The following is a 23,388-nucleotide window of genomic DNA, read 5'->3' as shown; positions in this document are numbered from 1 at the left end:
CTATAAATAAGGAGGGAGAAAGAGAAGGGAGGGATCTTCTTTCTTTTGGGAAAAAAAAAGAGAGAAAAAAAGGGGTGATCAATCTAATAAGTGAGAGAGTGTTCAACACCACAGGGACAAGTGAATTTTTGGGAGGGGAACATATGAATTTTACTTATAATATTTGTAATTGATGAAATCAATTGTTTGAGATTCCAATTGTAGAGTGTTTATTCCCAGTTATTTAATTACAAATAGATTGTGTGAGACTTTTTAGCTGTAAGCCATAGAGGTCCATGAGGCCAGTTTTTGTCTGCCCACATAAACAATTTGCAAAAGTAATTTCTATCTCTCTATTTTTAAAAATATATAATTTTATAATTTTTGGTATTTTTTTATTGGTATAATTATTTACTAAAGTGGTTCATATTCTTCTAACTATTGTTATTATGCATTATATTTTTCTAATTTATTTTGGTACACTAACATTTTAATTTACAAATTTATCATTTAAATTTCTTATTCTCTTCTCTCTCCAAAAAAAAAAAAAAAAAAAAAAAAAAAAAAAATTCTCATTCTTTCAAGGAGATTATTATGATAATTAAAACTTATCATATAATTACAATTGATATTACAGATCATTGCAATCCCATTGCATGGTCACAATTGCAGCTCATTAAATGACTCATTTAAGCAGCATTTTAGCCCAATGATTTAAGTGAGACATATAATCAACAAGATTAATGTTACAGACCTAACATTTTTCACAGCTTATTAAATTAACAAGTATTCACTTGTTGAACATAGCAACTTAACATGTTTCATACAACACAGAAACTTAAATGTGTGTTATTTGTAGGAATTCGAGAGGTTGATTATTAATTTTCAAGAGATTTTAAAAGTTTAGTTGTTTGTTTGAAAATTTTTGGAAAATTATAATTTCCTATGAAAGGAGTAGTTTATTCTTTCACCTTTTGTATAAACTCACGTGCCATTTAATAATCACACAATTTATATTGTTGTCGTTTAAAAGAAATAGACGAGGAACCTAATTTAGGAAGGGTCCAGTTCTTGTCACACACAAGGGCCCAAAATAAATGCCTACCAAGGCCTTGGTCCCTCGCAAACTCCACCTTCACCTCAGTCAATTTCTTAGGTCCATCGTGCTCAACCTTCATTTCAGAATATGCAACGGCCTGTAATTTGCCTAGGTATCAACTCAAAACTGGAGGTTGCTATCACACCCCAAAACCCATTTTACTCCCTTCTCAAAAATATCTACCCCTTCTTCGTAGCTTTCCATAGTTTCTTTTTTCCAAAGTTTCAACCTATGGCATCTATTTCAGATAATAACTCTATTATCAGACCAAAACACCAATCAGTTTTTGGTGTAGGTGGGGAGGGATTAAACCCCAAATCTTTTATTCACCTATTAGAAACTTTACTAGTTAAGTTAACTGAAACCTATAACTTTCCACACTTAAGAGCAAGGAAGTTGGTTGTTATTTGTAGAATTTAATTTTTGCTAAGTGCAATATTTCTTCCTAAGGACTTGAGCCCACGACTTTTATTTTTATTTTTATTTTTTTTTCTTCTTGAAATCTCCAATTAAGTTTTAGTGTTTTACTAAAATAGATAAATTTCTTCCCTTAGCTGTTTGCAAACCCAAATCCTTTCATTTTTTAGAAATTTTATGTTTATAACATTTTCACAACAAATTTTAAGAAGCAGGTTGTTACTGATAGGTAAAAAAATAATTTTAATGACATATTCAAATTAGAATCAGTAATAAATTACCACATAAAATTTATTATAAAAATATTTTATAAATGTCGTAAACGTTACATCTTTTTTGATTTTCAAGTCTAGTAATTTTTTTCCCAAGCCACCGAATGCAATTTCTTGGTAGATTCCCCCACCCAAAGTTTCGGTCCTGCTGATCAATATTCTCGAGCCTTTTCACACCATGTTTGTTGACTTTGAAAAGAAAATTCAAAACAAGACAATACTACTTTTCTCCAAAAAACAGACTGCGTGTGATAAAGATGAAAAGATACGTGGTGTGGGGCAGTAGAAAAAATAGCTTTATATCATCTCTTTGCGTAAGTAATTGCAAGGTGATGATGATACAATAACCTTAGGTGACTTGCTAAGTGATCGAAAATGGTATCGCGGGCAACTCTCACAAAGAAAATGGAGTCAATGGACCTCATGGTGGGTCTCACGTGTAGATATAGTATTACTCTCCTTGTTTTTTTGTTTTAGAGGAATATTACTCTCCTTGTTATTACGACTCATTCTCTTTTATTGATAATTGAATAATTACAACATGGGAAAAAAAGTTGTATATATGGACTCCAAAACTTTTGTCATATTTTTTCTGTTTCACTTTATATTTCACAAATAAAAATTTGTTATGTATTTATCTAATTAATTAAATACTATCATTAATTAATAATGATAATATTAATAAGTCAATAATAATAATATTTAATTAATTATGTTAATACGTGACAAGTTTTTATTAATGAAATATAGAATGTAATAGGAAAAGTGAGACAGAAAATTTGGATTCAATTATACGTAACACCTTTGGCCTTTTGTCATATGCAGGATGCAGTCAATGCATTAGTCGCCACGCCATTCTTCAATGGCCTACTAATTTGTCACCGTCTTCCTCCTCTGGCCTCTTCCTCTTAAATCTCACCTGTCAAAGGTACTTGAAGTTCACAAAATCCTCTCCTCTCCTTGCACAAATATGTGGACGCTTGTGTGGCTACATATAAATATCAGATACTGTTAATTAATTTGATGACTTATCTATATGCACCTTATATTTTTGCTCCTGAGAATCAAGTACCCACATATACAAGATGTCCAAAATTATCATTGTTCTTTTCCATATCCTTCTCTATTCAGAATTGAAGCCTTCAAAAGCCGAAACTTGGATCAATTTAAAGCAGGTTACTGGTTCTCTGGCATTGGGTCTCCCATTTCAGACATAAACTCAACCCTCTTTACTCACCTTATTTGCGCTTTTGCTGATGTAAACTCTTCCTCCTACGAGCTCTCTGTATTGCCCAGTGATGAGCAGAACTTCTCTACCTTCACAAACACTGTTAGACAAAAGAACCCATTGGTCACCACTCTTCTTTCCATTGCAGCGGAAAACGCAAGCTAATGCCACCCTTTCATCAATGGTTAGTACGGCTTCTTACAGAAAATCTTTCATTGACTCTTCAATAAAGATAGCCAGGCATTATGGCTTTCAAGGTCTAGATTTTAATTGGGTTTCGGCGAAGAGCTCCGACATGACCAATATGGGATTGCTATTTCAAGATTGGCGTGCCGCTGTGAATTCTGAGGCGTAAAACTCAAGCCAGAAAGAATTGATTTTGACTGCTGCTGTTCCATACTCACCAAATTTGGATTCAGTTTCTTTCCCTGTGGAATCAATTCGGAGTAACTTGGATTGAGTCCATGTTAATGCCCATGGATACCATCAGCCCCGGCTGTCAAAGTTTACCGGTGCTCATGCAGCCCTATATGACCCATCGAGTCGGTTTAACACGGATTACGGTATTGGTGCATGGATTGGTGGAGGCTTGTATGCTAGCAAGTTGGTTTTGACATTGCCTTTCTATGGCTACGCGTGGACGCTAAAGAACCCCAGTGACAACGGAACAGGTGCACCAGCAACGGGTCCAGCCATTTCAGCTGATGGAGTCATGAGTTATAAGGAAATCAAGAATTATGTTCAGAGATACGGAGCTGCTATAATGTATAATGCTACATATGTAGTAAATTCCTGCACAGTCGGATCGACTTGGATTGGCTTTGATGATGTTGAGGCTGTCAGAATGAAGGTTTCTTATGCCAGAGAGGAAGCTACTTGGTTACGTTGTGTGGCAAGTCCCATTTGATGATAACTGGGCACTTTCTTTAGCAGGTACGTACGGAAGAGATGTTGCACACTTGGTATTCTATTTTTTTTAAATTAATTTTTCTCTTGCCAGAAAGTTAATCTAATTGCCCAGATTTTTATTGTGTTAGCCAAAATAATTAAGAAACCAATATTTTGGATGTCCCATTGTGTTTAATCGAGGAGAAAAGATTCACTAGGCCTGGATCTGTTTCCAGTGCATTGATAGGGCTATTGGCTAAGGCTTGTAAGAGCATCTCTAATGGTCTACGTAAAAGCAAAATATTCTCTATAATAGAGAATGAGATAAAAAAAAACCACTCTAATGGATTCTCTATACCTAAAATTTTTTTTGGCTTATGAACAGTAGCTCATCAAGTTTGATGGGGTACTGTTCATTCTTCAAAATTTTTTTTTTTACTATTATAATAATCAGGTGTTGAATAAAAAAATGTTGTGTAGTTGTTAAAAAAAGAATAAATAATGAATGAAGAAATAATATTTAAATGAGATAGAAAATGGAATAGAGAATCTGTTAGAAAGTGTATTTGAAAAATTGGGTAGATATAGGTAGAAGTCACTGTTCATTCTCCAAATAGTACAAAAATTTGATGAATTTGTTAGAGATGCTCTAAAAATGTCAATGTCTTCCCTGTCTTTCAAATAATCATGTTGAAATCTCTCTCTCCTCCTAGCCACTCGTTATAACATTGCACTCTAAGGTGCCACACATGAGCTTTGATTACTGTCCTCTTGTTTAGCAATAAGTTTGTGCACGGGATAGGTAATTTCTTGAGTAGCCGTAAAGCAACCAGCTTCTTAAATGATTTTTGTCCTAATAACTAGGTAGGCCATCAAACCTGATTTTCCATGTATTTCATCGATTAGCTTAGAAATAGATAGAGACTTCAATGCCAGTTATCCCCAAGAAAGGGACTGCAATAGAAAGATGCTAAGTAATATACCATGAAACGAAGCAAAAATTCTAGGATCAACTGTGATAATCTGTGAGGGGTGGAAAAAAAGTGGCAAGTCAATGTTTCAGTCACAATTTGTCATATAAAATAATTGTGTTAAAAGTTTTGACATTGGTTGAATTCAAATTCTCTGTCCCATTTTTTTTATTCAACTTTATACTTTAGTAATCACAACTTACTATATATTTATTTATTTATTTTCCTTATAAAATATTTAAAGAAAAAAAAAATCAAACACATGAAACATGAAATATGAAATATCATATTTGGTAGAATATAAAAGGTGGCACAAATGATTTCTTTTTGACATTGATTAGATTAAATTCTCAGGCATTGCTTTAATAAACTAAGAGTTTAAATTCAGTTGAATTTTGGCATAAAGGAGGGGTTTTACATCCTCTAATCCCAGCTTGCCATGTCAGCATTTTACAAAATAAAGAATAGGTAGTGCCACACACAATCAATCCTCATCAACCCACCAAATCACAATTTAGTCTCTCAGATTTGGCCAGCCACCAAGCATTGCCCATCACCAATAGCGGCTGGCTTCCTTGGCACTAGGGTCTGCCGCCACTCACCACTACCAATTCGCAATCCCCTACGCACTGTCATGCCTTTCGGATCATGGCTAGAGTCTTCCAATACTAAACACCTCTCAAAACACCCAACCATGACCATCAATTTGTAAATCCACCAAACATGACCACCTACAACCTCTAAATTACCACCATGGAGTGGTGGTGCTCACTCTGGGATGAATCAAACAAAGATATAGAAAGACCCAAAACAAGTGAGAGTGAGATGGATGAATCTGAGAAAGGGTGAGGGTTGAATGAGAAGGAAAAAGTTGGGAAGAGAGAGAAGGAGACGCTATGGCAATGATGTCTGGTGGGCGGTGGTAAAAGCTCATAGAGAGCTTTGGCTGGCCATGGAGGTTTAATTGAGAGAGAGAGAGAGAGAGAGAGAGAGAGAGAGAGAGAGAGAGAGAGAGAGAGAGAGAGAGTTTTAGAAGAATTCAGTAGCTCAGGTTAAGGGAGGGATGGGGGTTAGTGATGGGCTGAGCTTGGTACTATGGATGCTAGTTGCTACAGTGATGGGTGGAACCTAGGGGCTAGCTAGCTAGATCTAGGAAAGGAGCAGATTTGTGATTTGGGTTAATGGGGATTGATTGTGTGTGACACTATTTATTCTTTAATTTGTAAAATACTGATGTGGCAAGCTGGAATTGGAGGGTGTAAACCCTCTCCCTCTTCCCCCCTCCCCCCCTTTTTTTAGGCCACGACTATACGAAATTTAAAGTTTTAAACTCATAACTAAACTATATGAGATACCATTCCTTCAACAATTAAAGGTGTCAAAAATGACAAAATCTAAATGACATTGTTTCAAGATCTTCTATGACATATTAACCTCTCGTTACATTAATGAATTGCATTTTCAGCTCAAGGGGAAGAAAATAATGGACGACCCAAGTGTCAATTATTAGTGATCATTTTGACAATTGCTACATTGCTCTCTTACTATACCTTTTAGTGTGTTACTTACGGATGAGAAAGCTAAGATCCAAAGGTATCTCTTTTTTTTTTTTTTTTTTTTTCCAATACATGTGTTACAGTTCCCATCTATGGTTAGAAGGATTACTTATTATTCTCATGATTTAAGAATTAATATTTTTAGGCTTTGCTCTGCTTTTTATTCTTATTTTTTCAATATTGGAATTGTGTTTATAGCTAAAAAAATTAGAGTCCAAAGTTTATAAAATAGAAGCTGCGGGAGATTCAGATAACAATGTTCCTAATCTGCAAGTCTTTAGTTTTGTTAACATTGAGGCAGCGACAGATAGATTTTCATTTGAAAATAAACTCGGAGAGGGAGGTTATGGCCCCGTTTACAAGGTAAACTGTTGTTATTACATCTTTTACACCCAAGCAATTGGTAAAAACAAGAATCTATCTATAAAACAATTCCAATATCATATTTTATTGCCGAATAGGAATAGGGACAACATTTTTCATAATTGCTAATATGATTTGTTGTGATTTGTTTATAATAAAAGTAGTGCCATTTATACTTTATAGACTTTATAAGTCATGTTTGGGGTTGTGAAAATGTTGTACTAGCAATACTCTTATTAGCATGAGTAGAAAATATCTTGAAGTATCTTTTTGGGTGAATAATACCAATAATAAGTGTGTGTATTTAATCAGGGTGTGTTACCAAATGGAAAAGAAATAGCAGTGAAAAAACTTTCAAAAAGGTCTATGCAAGGATTTGAGGAGTTCAAGAATGAGGTTATGCTTACTGCGAAACTACAACATGTAAATCTTGTGCGAGTTTTGGGATTTTGCATTGAAAGTGATGAACAAATGCTAATCTACGAGTACATGCCAAACAAAAGCTTGGACTTCTACCTCTTTGGTCTGATATCTTTCCTGCTTCCATTTACAATATTTGAGATATGTTAAATGCAATTTTTCACATCCTAGTTCTCTATTAGCCCAATATGATTATATAACTGATTGTTATAATGTGTAATTTGTCATAGACCCTATCAGATAGGACCTATTGGATTGGAAAAAAAATGTATTGACATTATTGAAGGAGTAACTCAAGGGCTTCTATACCTCCAAGAATACTCAAGAATGATAATAATTCACCAAGACTTAAAATCCAGTAACATTTTACTAGATGAAGAGATGAAGCCGAAGATCTCAGACTTTGGCATGGCTAGAATTTTCAAGAAAGATGAACATGAAGCAAACACAGATCGGATTGTTGGAACATAGTAAGTACCTCTAGCTGATAAAACTTTATAGCCCATGATTTCTTGTTAAGCAATTAAAAATGTTGTTTGATAATCCAACAATGCAGTGGTTATATTCCTCTTGAATTAGTTTGAAATGGTGTATACTTCACTAAATCTGATGTTTATAGTTTTGGAGTTCTACTTCTACAAATCATAAGCGGTAAGAGGAATGCTTGTTGTCATGGCTTGGATGAGAATCTAAACCTCCTAGAGTATGTAAGTTACTTTAACAAACATTGCTGGAACCAATCTTGAATTTGTTTTCTTTTGTTATGTACTATTTCCGCATTTCGAAATGATGTTTAATATTCTATATTTCAGGCATATGAGCTATGGAAAGAAGGCAAAGGCATGGAATTTATGAATCCAACTCTAGATGATACAACTTCATCGTGTAAACTAATTCAATGCTTGGAAGTAGCTCTTTTATGCGTTCAAGAAAATGCAATTGATAGGCCATCAATATTGGAAGTTTCCTCCATGCTAAAAAATGAAACTATAGTTGTGACAAATCCCAAAAAGCCTGCTTTTTCAGCGAAAAGAGATGAAGGTGACGAAAAAGACTCCAGATTATAGGCTTTATGGCTAGAAATATTTTCGGTTGATGATTCAACAATCACCCAACTGGTTGCCCGTTGAATGTGAAGGTCTTTGTGGAACAAACACACACACACATATATACTTTATTTATGGGGAAAATTGTACTTTTTTGTCTTAGAAATGATATATATGCTCATTCAATCATTCTATTAAATGTCACTGGTTCTCACTTAACCCTAATCTTACTATGGAATCAGGGAAAAAATTGGCTTTTGCCCCTTTCAAAAAAACAATCCAGCATTTTTCTCTCTTTCCCAAATTAATTAGGAAAATTCCCCTCTTTTGAAACTTGATTTTCTCAAAATCGAGTTAAGTCCTATAGTGACGTTTTTAAGGATCCTATAGTGACGTTTTAAGGACCTATAGTAGCGTTTTGTAATCCAATTTCCATGAAGTTGAGTTATAGGTAAAAAAAAAAAAAAGAAAAAAAATTGCATATAACTTGACTTCATGGAGATCAGATTACAAAACGCCACTATAGGTCCTTAAAACGTCATTATAGGCTCCTAAAACGCCACTATAGGCCTCCAGAATTTTTTTTTTTTTTTTTAATAACTCGATTTTGAGAAAATCGAGTTTCAAAAGAGGGGCATTTCCCTAATTTGTTTGGGAAAGGGGGCAAAATGCTAGATTTTTTTTTTTTTTTTTTGAAAGGGACATTTGCCCATTTTCTCCATGGAATCAGATACACTAACGATAGTTATTCTATATTTTTGTCTTATTGTTTTCAATTTAATGTAACTAACAATTGTCGCATAACAGGCTCTCTATCTCTCTGTCTCTGATTCTCATCTTCTCCGAATTTAATGCCTGTCTCATATACAATTATATCTCTGATTCTCAGGAGTAATCTTGATGGAGACGAAGAAAGTGCAAAAGAGAAATAACATACAGAGTAAGAATTCTATCAACACGTTTCTCTATTGACAACATTAGTGGCATGTGTCGAGATCTCGATCAATTGATCATGTGTTGAGAAGTGTCAGAATCCTAAATACGCAATTCTTCTTGAGCTGTAACAGGCACATGTTACAGCTTAAATACACTACTGACACTTACTATGATTAAATTAAAATTTGGGAGAATTATCAATAAAAGATCATTAAATTTTATCCCAATTGAACTCCAGAGATTAGGATTTTCTCAATCAAATTCAAATTTCATCCCTTTATTATTATTATTATTATTACAAAAATTATACTTCTTTCTCATTTAACTATTCCTTTCATTCTTTCCAAATATTTTTTACGTATCAACATCTACCTATCATGGATTAATTAAAACCCTACATTCTACTAATGAATATGTCCAAAACACATTAATATGCTCTCAATTATGTTGGTTAAGTCACATTCAACTCATTTCACTAGCTTGCAACGAAGATCTTACTATTGTGAAAAAAATGTATCGAATTTTCAATGCTAATCTACATGAATCGATTTCAAAGAATTAGATTGTAAAGAATCTCGTTCCAAGTATCAGGAACACCAGCAAGACACTAATGGCTGCAATCCATTGCAAGGAAGTCAATCTCGTATTGGAGGCTGTACCGGTTTGAACAGTGGAACGATATATTTCGATACCGGTGTACCGTTTCGAGTTTACCGTTATTTTTTATATTTATAAATAAATATGTGTGTGTACATATATATATATATATATATATATATTATAATAAATATAAAAGTTTACCATAAAATATTATCTCAATTCAGAACAAATTATTCACGATTTTATACTTTAGTATCAATTAAAAGGAAAAAAAAAATATAAAAAATAGAAAGCTTAATTATTCATTGCATACTAAGAAAACAAATAATACTAGTAAGTTAATGCAAGTAAGTTACCATTTTGTCCTTACAAAAATTCAAAAATTACAAAACTTAAAAAAAAAAAAAAAACTTTTTTTTTAATGTATTGGCCGGTGCGCCCGGTACCGATTGGAATATGAAAATGCGGTCAATGCGGTCAGAATTCATGTTGGGATAATTGTAAATTCACACACTGTAAACACAATTTATTTTTAAAACTAAAATCATAACTTCAAGTCATGATTTTAGTTCAAAAACTAAAATGTATTGTTGTGTATGTGTAATAGACATTGCCCTTCATGTTGATGGTCACTATTATCAGCTTTTGTCCTAATATTTATAAAAATATAAATTATGAAAAATTATACTTTACCTTCTGAACTATATCCCCTTTACACTAACCTTCTAAAACTATAAGAATGTGCACACTTATCCCCTATACTACTACTTGTGTAATACTTGTTTCTCTAAACTATGTAGGGCACATTTACCCCTCTAGACTAGTACTTGGGTAACACTTCGCACCATATATCTCATAAATAATAATTTAAGGAAGTAAATATGCATTATCATAGTTTTTTTTTTTTTTTTTTTGAGAAGGAAGAACTTGAATTTTTTTATTTAGTAATAGGCAAATCCGCCTGGTAAGCTGCAGAAATTTGGATAGGAACATCCTCCATCCAAACTGAAAAACCAGTGACATGACATGCATGTCTAGCTAGGTTGTTAGCAATATTGTTCCCTACTCAATCAACATGTTGGAAGGAAATACAAGTAAATAAATTTGCCATCAATTGGGCATCCCGAATTAACAAACCATATGAAGCTAGTGAGGGAGAAGGGTCCCGCAATGCAACCATGACAATCATCGAATCTCCTTCAAGAATTGCTTTGTGGAAGCCTAGTTCTAGGGAGAATTCAAATGCTCTACATGCTGCCAAAGTTTCCAAGTTTACAACTGAGTGTGGGAGTGGGATGTTTTGGGATAAAGAAGCCATGATCCTGCCTTGGCTATCTCTGACAACCACGCCAATGCCCGCTTTGTCTTCATTTGTAAAAACCACTCCATCAAAGTTAACTTTAACCTGGCCCATCGATGGAGGCTGAATGTACCTGAGCTGGAGTTGCTGCAATGGGTTTCCTTGACTGTGCTGATCGAAATTCCAAAAGGGACTGATAAGCTTGCTGAGCTATCTAGTCCAAAGGCCAACCTGGTGGGGACATCTGTACCTTATTTCGCCAATACCATATATTCTAGATGAGCATTGCGAAAAGGTCACCACTGCAATTCGAATCCAGCACATGAAGGAGGACTTGAGGAAAGGTTTGAAACCTGGTGGTGTTCCTAAACGCCCATTGTGGATCATCCTCCCAAACCCAAGTTAGACCTGGACATGACCACAAAGCATGTAACACATCTTCTAGACTTTGTGAGTAGAGGGAACACATTGAGTCTTCAAGAACACATCAACGAACCAGATTGGAGTTTGTTTGGATTGCATTTCGACAAGCTCTCCAAACAAAATTCCTCACCTTGCATGGGACTACCATTTGTCAAATCCTTTTCCATAGTGATTTTGTTTGCACTAAAGCTTGATTCCTTGGCGAGGTTGACACTCGAGCTTCAGTTTTGAGGAAGTAATACCCGAATTTGGTTGAGTAAATTCTGGACTGCACATACGGCCAGAACAGAGTATATTCACAGGGCTGCCATTATCATAGTTTAGGATGGCAAGTGTAAAAGATTTAGTGGGTAAGTGTAAAAGGAGGTATAGTTTAAAGGGTAAATGTGCATTTTCACCAATGGTGGCTTCAAGAATTTTGTTTAGAATAAAAAAAGAACTTGAATATATAGAGTTATAGACAAAAAAAAAAAATAATAATAATAATAACAATAATAATACATGAAGTTTTACAATTTCCTTCTACAATTTTTCAAATTTTGAATTGTTATATATATATATATATATATATATATTTTTTTTTTTTTTTTTTTTTTGAGAAGATTTAGAATTGTTATATGATAGTTCATTATGAGTATCTATTGTCAATGTGGGTAGCTATGAGCCTATGACCATTTTATTTTGCTAAGTTTATCTAACATTTTTTATTTTTATGTAGTTTTTATTATCTATTTGTTATAGTTTTTATAAAATATTTTAAACTAATTGACTAAACAAAACTCATTAGTTTTGTATTAATTATTGATGCACACAACCATACTTATTCATGTATAAAATTATACACTACGTATCTACTTAACCAATCAAATGCTTAGACCATCACTAACTTTACGATTTTTTTTTTCTTGAATTTTACTAAATTTATAACAAAATTTTTTTGTAACATGATAACGATACACACACATGTAACAAACCATCTCTATTTCCTAATTATCAAATTATATATATTTATATTATATTTATATTGTACACACAAACACCCACACACGTTATAATTCACACAAATAACATTATAACAAAAAGTAATGCACACAATCAATATTAGACACACTCACACACATAATATAAATTTATAAAAAAAAAAAGTGACACTTACAATTCACAAACACTTACTTTTTAATCTTAGAGTTGGAAATATTTGTAATAAGGGTGTGTAAAATTTAAGTCAGGGTATGTAAAAATATTTTTAAGAAATAATTAAAGTATTGAACTAACAAAAATATATATTTTATATATATAATTTTTTTTTTTGAAGCCAGGGGGTTCATTTGAGCCCCTTGAATATATTGTAGTGCCGCTCCTGATTTTCATACTTTAGGTTTAGGGTGTAAGTGAAAAAGTGAGTATAGATTTAAAGAATAAAATATAATTTCTCTTATTTTTTATTATTAAAAATGAAAAGAGAACGAAACTATGTGGTTTTGATAATGACAGTAAACATTAAGATTAATTAAGAGTTTACTTGTATTTTCTTTCAAAAAGAATATATATATATATATATATATATATATATATATAAAAGAGAGAGATTACTTGTAATGAGATGGGGAAATTCCTTGGAAAAAAAGCTTAGTCTTGGTAGGATCAATGTTTGAATCCACCCATCCGGCCCATGTTGTAAGTGCCATCTCAAAAGCAAGCAAACGATCCATGTCCTTCGTAATCTGTGTTCCAATTTGGATGTAATCCCATCTAACAAATCAAAACAATTGGTTATCTTTTAAACCTGACAATAATAATTTACTTTAAAACATTTTTCTATTTTTAAACTTAAATAGAAGAGAAGAGAAAAGAAGAAAATGTATGGTAATAGTATGAGACCGTATGGTTGAGGTGGTCCCCTACGGTTCCACCAATGCCATGTATTGAAGATGAGCATGTCGATTCCTTTCCATTAGGGTTGTTCACGGGTCGGTCCGGGTCGGGTTTGTGCCCAACCCGGAACCGACCCGCTGGAATCGGGTGGGGGAAAAATGCACCCGCCACCGACCTGCCTGAGTAATCGGGTTGGGCGGTTCAGATTATGAATGGATGGTGGGCGGGTCGGTCAGAGTTGTAGATCTGAGAAGACGGCAAGAAAACGGTGAAAAAAACACAGATCTGGCGAAGAAACCCATATTTCGGCGATAGTTTTCTAGATTCCGGCGATATTTTCCTTAGATCCGGCGAAAATCTAACTGGATTTGATGAGATTTCGCAAGATCCGGTCAAAATCTCACTGGATCTGAGGGAAATGTCGCCAGAATCTGGGTTTCTTTGCCGGATTCTAGAAAATTCTTGCCGGATTCTGGAAAATTCTCACCGGAAACTGGAAATTCTTGCCGGAATCTGAAAATTTTGGTTGGAATCTGGAAATCTTTCGGTCAGTTCAGGTTTTCGGGTTTTAGGGGAGGAAAACCGAAACCGACCTGTTGGAATCGGTTCTTGGTGGTGAAGATCCGCCGCCGACTCGCCGAAGCAGTCGGGTTGGCCGGATTTAGGTCGGTTCCGGTCGGTTTTTCGGGTGAATCGGGTTACCGGATCAATCTGAACAGCCCCACTTTCCATAGCTTGCCTCCCACAATTGAGTCAAGTTTCAAGACCCTACCAATTCGTTCTCGGACAATGTCAACCAAAAACACATTCCAATCAAGCATTACTTTCACTCCATAATCCTGTAATATTTAAAGTCATCTTTAGCAGTGCCAAACATTTTTTGAATTACCGAACCATTTGAGAATGGATAAAAATTAACTATCTCAGCTTTAGTAGAGTGGAGCCATGGCGCCCACGCACGCCCCCCCCCCCCCCCCCCCCAAAAAAAAAAAAAATTTTAAAACCTTCTAACTGTAGATAAAAGTACAGCCCACTTCAATTTATTTAAAACCCGGCCCCCATAAGAGCAAAGATTGCCCCCCACCTCCTACACATAAGCCAAACAGTAAAAAAAAAAAAAAAAAATTAAAAAATCAAAAAATTGAAATTGAAATTGAAATTAGTTTTCAAATAATAATTTTTATATTATACGTGTTTGACTTTCACTTTTAAGAACAATTTTCAAAATACTAAAAAAAATTATCTGGGAAACCATTTCTATTTTTGAGATTTTTTTTCTTAAAAAATCACAAAAAATAATGTGTGAAATCTGTAAATTACTTTTTTTTTTTTTTTTTTTTGGTGGATAATGATAAGGGAATAGAGTTGATATAAATTTTTTTCTTATAATAATGATAAATTTCACATTTGAAGTGTGAGAATTCTTTTTTGTAATAAAGATAAACTCTTTAATTTAAGAGATAAAAGAATTTGGACAAATATATATGGGGTCCACTATTTTCAATTTATGTACAACAATGCCATTAAAAACATTTTCTCTGTCTTGAAAACATTCTCTCAGCCATTTTCAAAATCCTCGTTTGAATAAGGAAAATAGGATACAATTTTCTGAAAACTGTATTTAGAGAACATCAGCCAAACAATAGATTCAAGTATGGGACCTATCATTTTCTGAATCACAAAACAAAAAACTATGTTTAAGTACTCTTACCAAACCTGCCCTAACATAATCGCTAATCTATTAATACATATAGTTATAGGGTTAATTTAAGGTTATATAGCTTAGGATTTTCTACTAAATAAACCCTACATTGGATTCAATGCAACACACTTTAATAGAAAAGATGTAATCATTAAGGTTTTTGTTTTTGTTTTTGTTTTTTTTTTTTTCTATGAGCATAGGCTGTTACACCAAATCACATTAAAATTCTTACTTTTGTTTTTTTCTCTATTATCTCTCTTAATCTCTCAACAACTTTAACATATTATCAAGGCCATGTTCTAAATACTAATATGGTATCAAAGTTATGTTTTATATTTTCTAATATAGTATCAAAGTTATATTTTATATTTTCTAATATGGTAATAAAGTTATTTTCTAACTTTTTGTAATATGGTATTAGAATTATGTTTTATCTTTTCTAATATAGTATTAGAGTTATGATTTATTTTCTAATATGGTATCAAAGTTATGTTTTATATGGTATCAAAGTTATCTTTTATCTTTTTTAATATGGTATCATATCTATGTTCTATTCTTTCTAATATGGTACCAAAGTGATGTTCTTTCTTTTATAATATAGTATTAGAATTATGTTTTATCATTTTTAATATGATATTAGACCTATGTTTTTATCTTTTCTAACATGATATTAAAGTTATTTTTTTACCTTTTCTAATATGGTATAGGAGTTATGTTTTATCTTTTCGGATATGCTATCAGAGCTATTTCTATTTTCTTATATAGTACCAAAGTTGCATTCTAAATTTTTTTAATTAGTATCAAAGTTATGTTTGATCTTTTATAATATAGTATCATAGCTATGTTCTACCTTTTCTAATATTGTATCAAATTTATGTTTTATCTTTTCTAATATGTTATTAAAGTTATATTCTATATTTTCTAATATTGTATCAAAATATGTCCTATCTTTTCTAATATTGTATCAAAGCGGTGTTTTATCTTTTATAATATTGCATTCGAGTTATAATCTATCTTTTCTAATATGTTATTAGAATTATGTTTTATCTTTTTAATATGATATCATGCCTATATTCTATCTTTTCTAATATGATTTATATAAAAAAAGAAAAAAAGAAAAAAAAAAAAGAGACCTACATTAGAACTCAAATCTCTAGTTAAAAAAAAAAAAAAAAAAAAAAAAAAAAAAAAAAAAAAAACTCAGATATGAAATTCAACATATAATTAATCAAGTTTGAAGAACACAAAGTCCACTTTGTAAGCATTTTATATATATATATATATATATATATATTTATATATTATATATAAGAGTTTAATGGGAGAAAGGGGATTTGAACTCCAGAGATTTTTATTAAAAATACTAAGAGATGTTAGTTGAGCTATAATACTATTAATTTTATAAAATACCTTACTTCAAGTCATTTTTCCATGTGCAAAGTCTACCTACAAACAGAACGACACATAAAGTTTAAAGAAAGTCGTTATGCTTTTTTTTTTTCTTTCTTAAGGTAAATGTCATATTTAGCTCTTATTCAATATAAAGTATTGGATTAAGAATTTTCATTTCTTCATTTTTTTTTTTATATGGAACATTCCTTCATTAACCTTAAGCTATTGCCTATTAGGTTTAAAAGTTTTGATAAATAGTAATTATATATTCTCTCATAATTTTATTATATAAATTGATGGATCTCATTTTCCAAACATTTAACGTTTATAAAAATTATCTCTTTATTGAATAATTAATCACTCATAAACTAGTGTAATTAATTATCAAGGGAATAAAATAAATGCTTATTCTCTTCTCACATAATTGTGGATCTCATTAATCAAACACATTTTATTGTGCTAAGTAATTATTTGATGTTGGGAAAGGACAATAAATGCATGCTCTTCCATTTTCAATTAGTGGGACTCACTACCATGTAAGAGAGAAGTTTATGTAAATATTAAATAACTATAGTACTATTATGCTAATGAGCATTGAAAGCATTAATTTTTGGCTAAAATGCAAATTGCATTGTTTAAATTTGACTAAAATTAATCTTAGTCATTTAACTTTATTTTCATTCAATTGGGTCCTCTAAGTTTCAAATTTATTTAATTAAGGTATTTCGTCTAACTTCGTTAAAAATTTGCTACTAAAAATTGTTTTTCTCACATGAAAAAAATTTATAAAATTAATAAAGATGTTTTTATAGATTTTTCATGTACGAATTATTTTTTAATTTTTTAATTGGTTAATTGCATACTTATCAGTAATTTTTAACGAAATTTGACTAAAATTTGAAATTGAATAAATTTGAAACTAAGAAGATTTAATTAAACAAAAGTAAAGTTAGAGGACTAAAACAAATTTTAGCCAAAGTTAGTGGGTGATCTTGAAAGGATGCCCACAAGAAGCCAAAAACAGTTGGTGGAGCCTTAGGGACAAAATGGAGAAATCTCATAGAATCAAAGAGTCAAGCAATATAAAAGGGGAAAAGGAATCCACAGAGAGGGGAGGAAGAAACTAAGAGTAATAGGACCTAAGAAAGAAAGGAGGTGGTAAAAAAAGTGTTGAGGACAAATTTTTCACACCACATGGCTTCATTCCATTAGCGACCCGTACCACATCAACATTATCATGGATTTTGGGAAAACCTCTCTTAAAGCCCAAAAGAGCCCATATTTACACAAAAGGCATCAAAGCCCATGGTTCAAGCTCATAGCACATTATCTCATTTTTTGGCTCATGATCCAAGCTCATGAGTCTCGTTGGGGGAATTTTGAGAGTCGTGGTTTGGAGGGCCAAGAAGTATGTTCAGTAAAGCTCCAGTGGTTCAAAGTTGATAAAGGAAAACATGTTGCTTGGCATGTCTTCCCCAATTCCCTGAACTCTGAATCAATGTGTAATATGTTACATTTGGTAAACCTCTCATATCACATAACACTTAAAATGATAAAACTCCCCATACTCTTTACATAAAAATTAATGTTCATCATATAATATAAGTTTAAAAAAGTAATTATAGTATTTCATATGGATTATATTATTATCATCCAAATCAATTCCAAGCACATGGCTAAATATATATTGATATCTCATATCTAGCATTAAAATGCTCTCCTTACTCTCCAAGATTTGGTTAAAATACAAAAAGACCATAATTACATTTCTAAAACTTCATCAAATATCAACCAACTAGTCTATTACTTACCAAAATTATATATGGACTAAGCATATAATTTTCCAAAAGAAGAAACTTAGCCAAAAATAACAACAGCAGCTCCAGTAGAAGCTGCAAACAACTCCAGTAGAAGCAGAAACAGCTTTTGCAGAAGCTGCAACAACTCCAACACATTCTATAGTGGCTCTAGCTATGGTACCAAAAATAGAAGGATCTCATAAAGATTATCTTCCCATTTTTAGCCAAATCATGAATTTTATACCAAATATTTTCCTTCAAGCAAAAGATTTCATTCAAATAACATCATTTGACAGCTGTAAACAGCCGTAACAACAGCATTAAGTCTCTAACTTTCTTCTTTTGGCTAAAAAACAAAATCCCACTAATGAAATCACTTACTTTGTCAAAGACTTTTCCTTATTTGCTGAATTTCCCTTCAACTAATTCTAATCTAGTTACATACTTGGCTCTATATAAAGAGGACCAAGTTACACACTAAAAAGGGGGATCCATCTCTCCCACACTTCAAGATTCTGAAACTCCATTCATTTTTGCTGCCATATCTCTAAAGATTTTTATACCTTTCTTCATCTCTCTTACAAGATCTCTCTTCATAGATAACAACACATCACACCCATTGCACCACACCATTACATACTACCCATCTCTCCCACACTTTAAGATTCTGAAACTCCATTAATTTTTTGTTGCCATATCTCTGAAGATTTTCATACATTTCTTCATCTCTCTTACAAAATCTCTCTTCATAGATAACAACACATCACACCCATGACACACACCATTACATACTATCCATCTCTCCCACACTTAAATATTCTGAAACTTCATCATTTTACTGCCCAAAAACACATCTCCATCCCATTCTTTATTTCTCATACAAAATCTCCATTCTTAGAAAGCAACATAACCTATGACATAACACAAAAAACCACTCCAGCAACAGCTATAATCTCATCTATTTACTATATTTAACCTTCATATCATCTATCTCACACTTCCATATATTTTACAAACACATTCCCCACAAAATACCCATACATACTCCTCATATATCTTTAAACTCTATGTCTTACATAGTATACATCTACAAGATCCATATCCAACAAAGCATCTACATATAATTTCTATACATATTACAAACACCATATCTCACAATATATATATATATATATATATATTTCTTACCATCTCCACACATCTTAAAACATATCAAACACTCTTTTAAGAACTTATTACTAAAAGCCCTTTCTCATGGAAGACATATATTTATAATGTTAAAAGCCCTTCCTATGAAAGGCAAAAACTTACAATACTAAGATTCGTTCTCATGAAAAGCAACATCTCTCATATTTGACCAAAAACTAAAAAAGCATTACATGGGGAAAGTCATTTAAGCGCATGATGAAAGGGGATAAACTTAACAAACCTATGCACACGGCTAGACATGCTCTCTCTCCCTCTAGTTACACCCATTTTTCCCCTTCAATCATGAAGTCACGATGGAAGGACTCATAATATCATATTGTACCGTTGGACTCGTTTCATCGCGCTACTGAAACGTCATAAGTCCACTGCTGTTCTACGGCTGGAGCTGCAAACTGTCAAGATAAGTCAAAATTTCCCTATTTTCAAGATTACATTATTAAGTACATGTTAATTCATTATTATTGTACCGTTGGATGCAAATTACTTTAATATCATCTCACTATTTAATAAATATAATCTCACTAATACTTCATTAATGAACATACATATTAATAAATCGATAGATAAGTCGATGCTTTCTCCATCTTTGAAGTTACATTATAAAATTTATGTTAACTCACTATTATTTTATTGCTGGATGCAAGTTATTTTAATATCATCTCACTATTTAATGAACATGATCTCACTAATACTTCATTAATGAACATACATATTAATAAATCGATCTACCACCGTTGCACATATATTATTTGGACATGAACCACCCTTGGACACATATATTTTGGAAATGAACTACCATTGGACATATATTATTTGGACATGGACCATTGCTAGACATACCTTATTATGTTGAACATGAACAATGAACCGCAACTAGACATGGACCATTGGACTCATCCCATTGTTGGACATTTGACAACTAATTAATTATTTTCTAATATTGGACATCACTTAATATACATAATAATAATGTATCAACTCACCATTTAATCAAAGCTATCATGTTAAGCATATTATTTATTTATTTCAACCATTATCATGATTCTAAAACTTTGGGTTTCATCTATTTTGTAAGCTTAAAAATACACTGGAAGCCATTGGTCTATGCGGCCCAATGTCGAGTTTTGGGTTGAACTCCCTAAAACAAATCTAGGCTTAGCAAAGTCACACTTCCAGCAGGAGACACGTGGGTATGCACAAGAACCACCCCCGACAAAAAGGAAGAGAGAAAATACAGTAGAAATAGGGGCATACATCAATAGGCCATCTTTTCTCTCCTCTGGATGTACCCACTCTCTGGGATTCTATAAATCATAATCCAAAACCACTTAGGCCCTTTCTTCAGCACGAGCAACTTCAATGGTAGAAACTTCCAATGAAGTTATCCATGGGGTTTGGTTCCCTTTTTGGACCTGTTCTTACTAAAAGACTCAACCCAGAACTAGGAGAGAGAACTAACGTCATCATGTTTGCCTAGAGTTGTTGCTATTGTCCTACCGTGACTTCTTTTAACTTATTTGACATTTATTTTATTATTTGTTCTGCCGTAGTGATCCATGTTACCAATTATTCAGCTATAGTATCTCATTTTTTATATTTGCTATACCAGTTGTTCTACTGTAGTACATTTTTCATATTTGTTGTATCAGTTGTTCTGCTGCAAGATTGATTATTATTTTGCTATATCGGTTGCACTGTGGTGACATCATTTGATATATCTGCTGTATTGCTTGTTCTGCTGTAGTATTTTTTTGCCACATCAGTTATTCCATTGTGACGTCACCTACTACGCTTGCAAGGATGCCTAGCCTGCTACAGTGTTCTCCTTACTGTCTAAGCATTGGGCATGCCTGCCTTGTGCATAAATTGGTCTGTAGCATAATCCTACTAAGCTAGTCTTAACTCCCTTACCCATTAGCTCATATGCCTTGGTGTAGCAGGCGGGTTTTGGCCCATTGACGCAAAAGGCCTCCACACAATGCAAGAATAACAATATGAATTTCTTTTAAACATGTGTATAGGGGTGTTTGTGGTACAATGTGGTGCGGTTTTGGGTTATTTTTAGCACCGCACTTTGCGGTGCTATTTAGCCAAAACCATAATTGCACCGCACCTCATTTTTGTAGTCATATGTGCAATGCGATGTATAAGATGCGGTTTGAACGGTTTGAAGTCGGTATATTTTTCAAATTTTCAAACCTAATTTTTCCCTTTGTTTTGGGCTAAGTTTTAAACTATTGAGTTAGTTTTTCTTTATTTTGGGCTGGCCTTCCTAATCAATACTTGCTAGAGTTATTAAACATTTTTTTGGAAAACTAGGATTATTAAACTATTAATAATATATTTAATATTAAAAAAATAAATATATTAATATATAGAAAGGGTGTGATGTGGTGCAGTTTATGCAGTTTTCTTATTATAAAACTGCAAACTGCACTGCACCATGCGGTGTGATGTGATGTGGTGCATTGTTACTTGCGGTGTGGTGCAGTTATGCCATTTTTTGGATGGTTTTGGTACGGTTTTTGCAGTTTGGTGCACACCCCTATGTGTATACGTAATTATTGTCAAAAATTGACTATGATCATATATATATATATATATATATATATGTTTCAAACTTTATGAAGATAGTTACCATGCAACCATTAAGAATAGTCAGTTCCCATTTTGGCTCAATTTTTCTGCATAACGTAGAATTCTATGGGGCCCGCCTGTACATAATTTTACTTGAGTGAACATTTTGCTATAGTGAAATTTTTAGAAACAATTCTTAGAAACAATTGAAGATGATGTCATTTTTGGCATCATAAAATTAGGATTCCCCCCTCCACTCCTTAAACTCATGTCATGTCTACGCCCACACAAATAAATAAATATAGTCTTCTATAAACTTAATGACACAATACGATACTATCAAATGTAAAATTACAAAATGAAATCAAACATAGCATACTTAGTACACGATCATCCTTTACCAAGCATATTTTAAAGAGTTATGTTACAAATTCAATTGTTTTTTTATATATAAAAAAAAATAGAGATGCTCTCTCGCAAACTCACCTGACTGGGATCCAATACAACACAAAAAAGCCACTAAATTGGTGAAAAAGTCGGTGACACTTCACTACATTAAATAAGCTTATTTGCGACATCAAGATGTTTAGATATTAATCATTGGGATAGCTAAAACTCTAAAACTACTTGTTGTGTAAAACTCATGATTTGAACGAATAACAGTAAAAATAATTAAATCAATAAATACACACAAAGAATTCATGAATTTATGTGGTTAGACAAACTACTACATCTACAATTAGAGACATCAAATCTACCATACTCGATAAAAATTATGACTTTAAAGCTTTTCTACATATACTTTCACTTGTGGATATCCTTTCAACCCAAAAGAATTATCAAACTATACTCTTCTTCTAAAAGTTTTCTCTTCTATCACAAGAACTCTTCTTTTTAAGAGTACTCTCTTCTCTCAAGTGAATTACTCCTCCTATTTTTTTTTTTTTTTTTTTTTTTTTTTTTTTTTTTTTTTTTTTGCTGGACAAGCAAGGGCGTGGCTAGAATTTTTCACTTGGAGGGGCCGAATCATGTATTTATAATTTAGTCATAACTCATAACTAATAACTATATTTTATTATTGAAATATAACTATAACTATAATGATAGTGAGAGAAAAAAAAAATAACTATGAGGAAAATAAATTGGTGATATAAGAAAAAGATCAAATTTTGTGGAAAAAAAAAAAGATGATTGCAGTGATGATGAGAGAAATAAATAAATTAAATTTGAAGACTAAGAATGAAAAAGAAAAAAACACCAATTCAAGCAACGCACATTGCATTTCACAATTTTAATCAATTTGTATTCTTAGAAAAAAAGAAAAAGAAAAGAAAGC

General features: G+C 32.5%; 1 protein-coding gene and 1 long non-coding RNA gene across 2 annotated transcripts; both read left to right on the top strand.

Moving 5' to 3' along the window:
- Positions 1 to 2,643: 2,643 nt before the first annotated feature.
- On the top strand, positions 2,644 to 6,450 carry LOC126715573 (uncharacterized). The gene is made up of 2 exons (XR_007651876.1): positions 2,644 to 3,928; positions 6,320 to 6,450. It is a non-coding gene; the product is annotated as an uncharacterized LOC126715573 (long non-coding RNA).
- A 986-nt stretch (positions 6,451 to 7,436) lies between these two features.
- Positions 7,437 to 8,347, top strand: LOC126715570 (G-type lectin S-receptor-like serine/threonine-protein kinase SRK). The gene is made up of 3 exons (XM_050416230.1): positions 7,437 to 7,663; positions 7,813 to 7,900; positions 8,006 to 8,347. The coding sequence occupies exons 1-3, from the start codon at positions 7,521 to 7,523 to the stop codon at positions 8,258 to 8,260; spliced, it is 486 nt and encodes a 161-aa protein (XP_050272187.1). The 5' UTR covers positions 7,437 to 7,520; the 3' UTR covers positions 8,261 to 8,347.
- Positions 8,348 to 23,388: the final 15,041 nt, after the last annotated feature.

This window comes from Quercus robur, chromosome 2 (assembly GCF_932294415.1).
Source record: "Quercus robur chromosome 2, dhQueRobu3.1, whole genome shotgun sequence".
NCBI classification, from domain to species: Eukaryota; Viridiplantae; Streptophyta; class Magnoliopsida; order Fagales; family Fagaceae; genus Quercus; species Quercus robur.
This window is presented reverse-complemented; position numbering and strand designations above follow the sequence as displayed.

Excerpts from the sequence above, each read along its gene's own strand:
- LOC126715570 (XM_050416230.1), top strand. The coding sequence starts at position 7,521 with ATGATAATAATTCACCAAGACTTAAAATCCAGTAACATTTTACTAGAT. Across the intron at positions 7,664-7,812 it reads GATCGGATTGTTGGAACATA|TTTTGGAGTTCTACTTCTAC; the intron begins GTAAGTACCTCT and ends TGATGTTTATAG. Across the intron at positions 7,901-8,005 it reads ATCTAAACCTCCTAGAGTAT|GCATATGAGCTATGGAAAGA; the intron begins GTAAGTTACTTT and ends TCTATATTTCAG.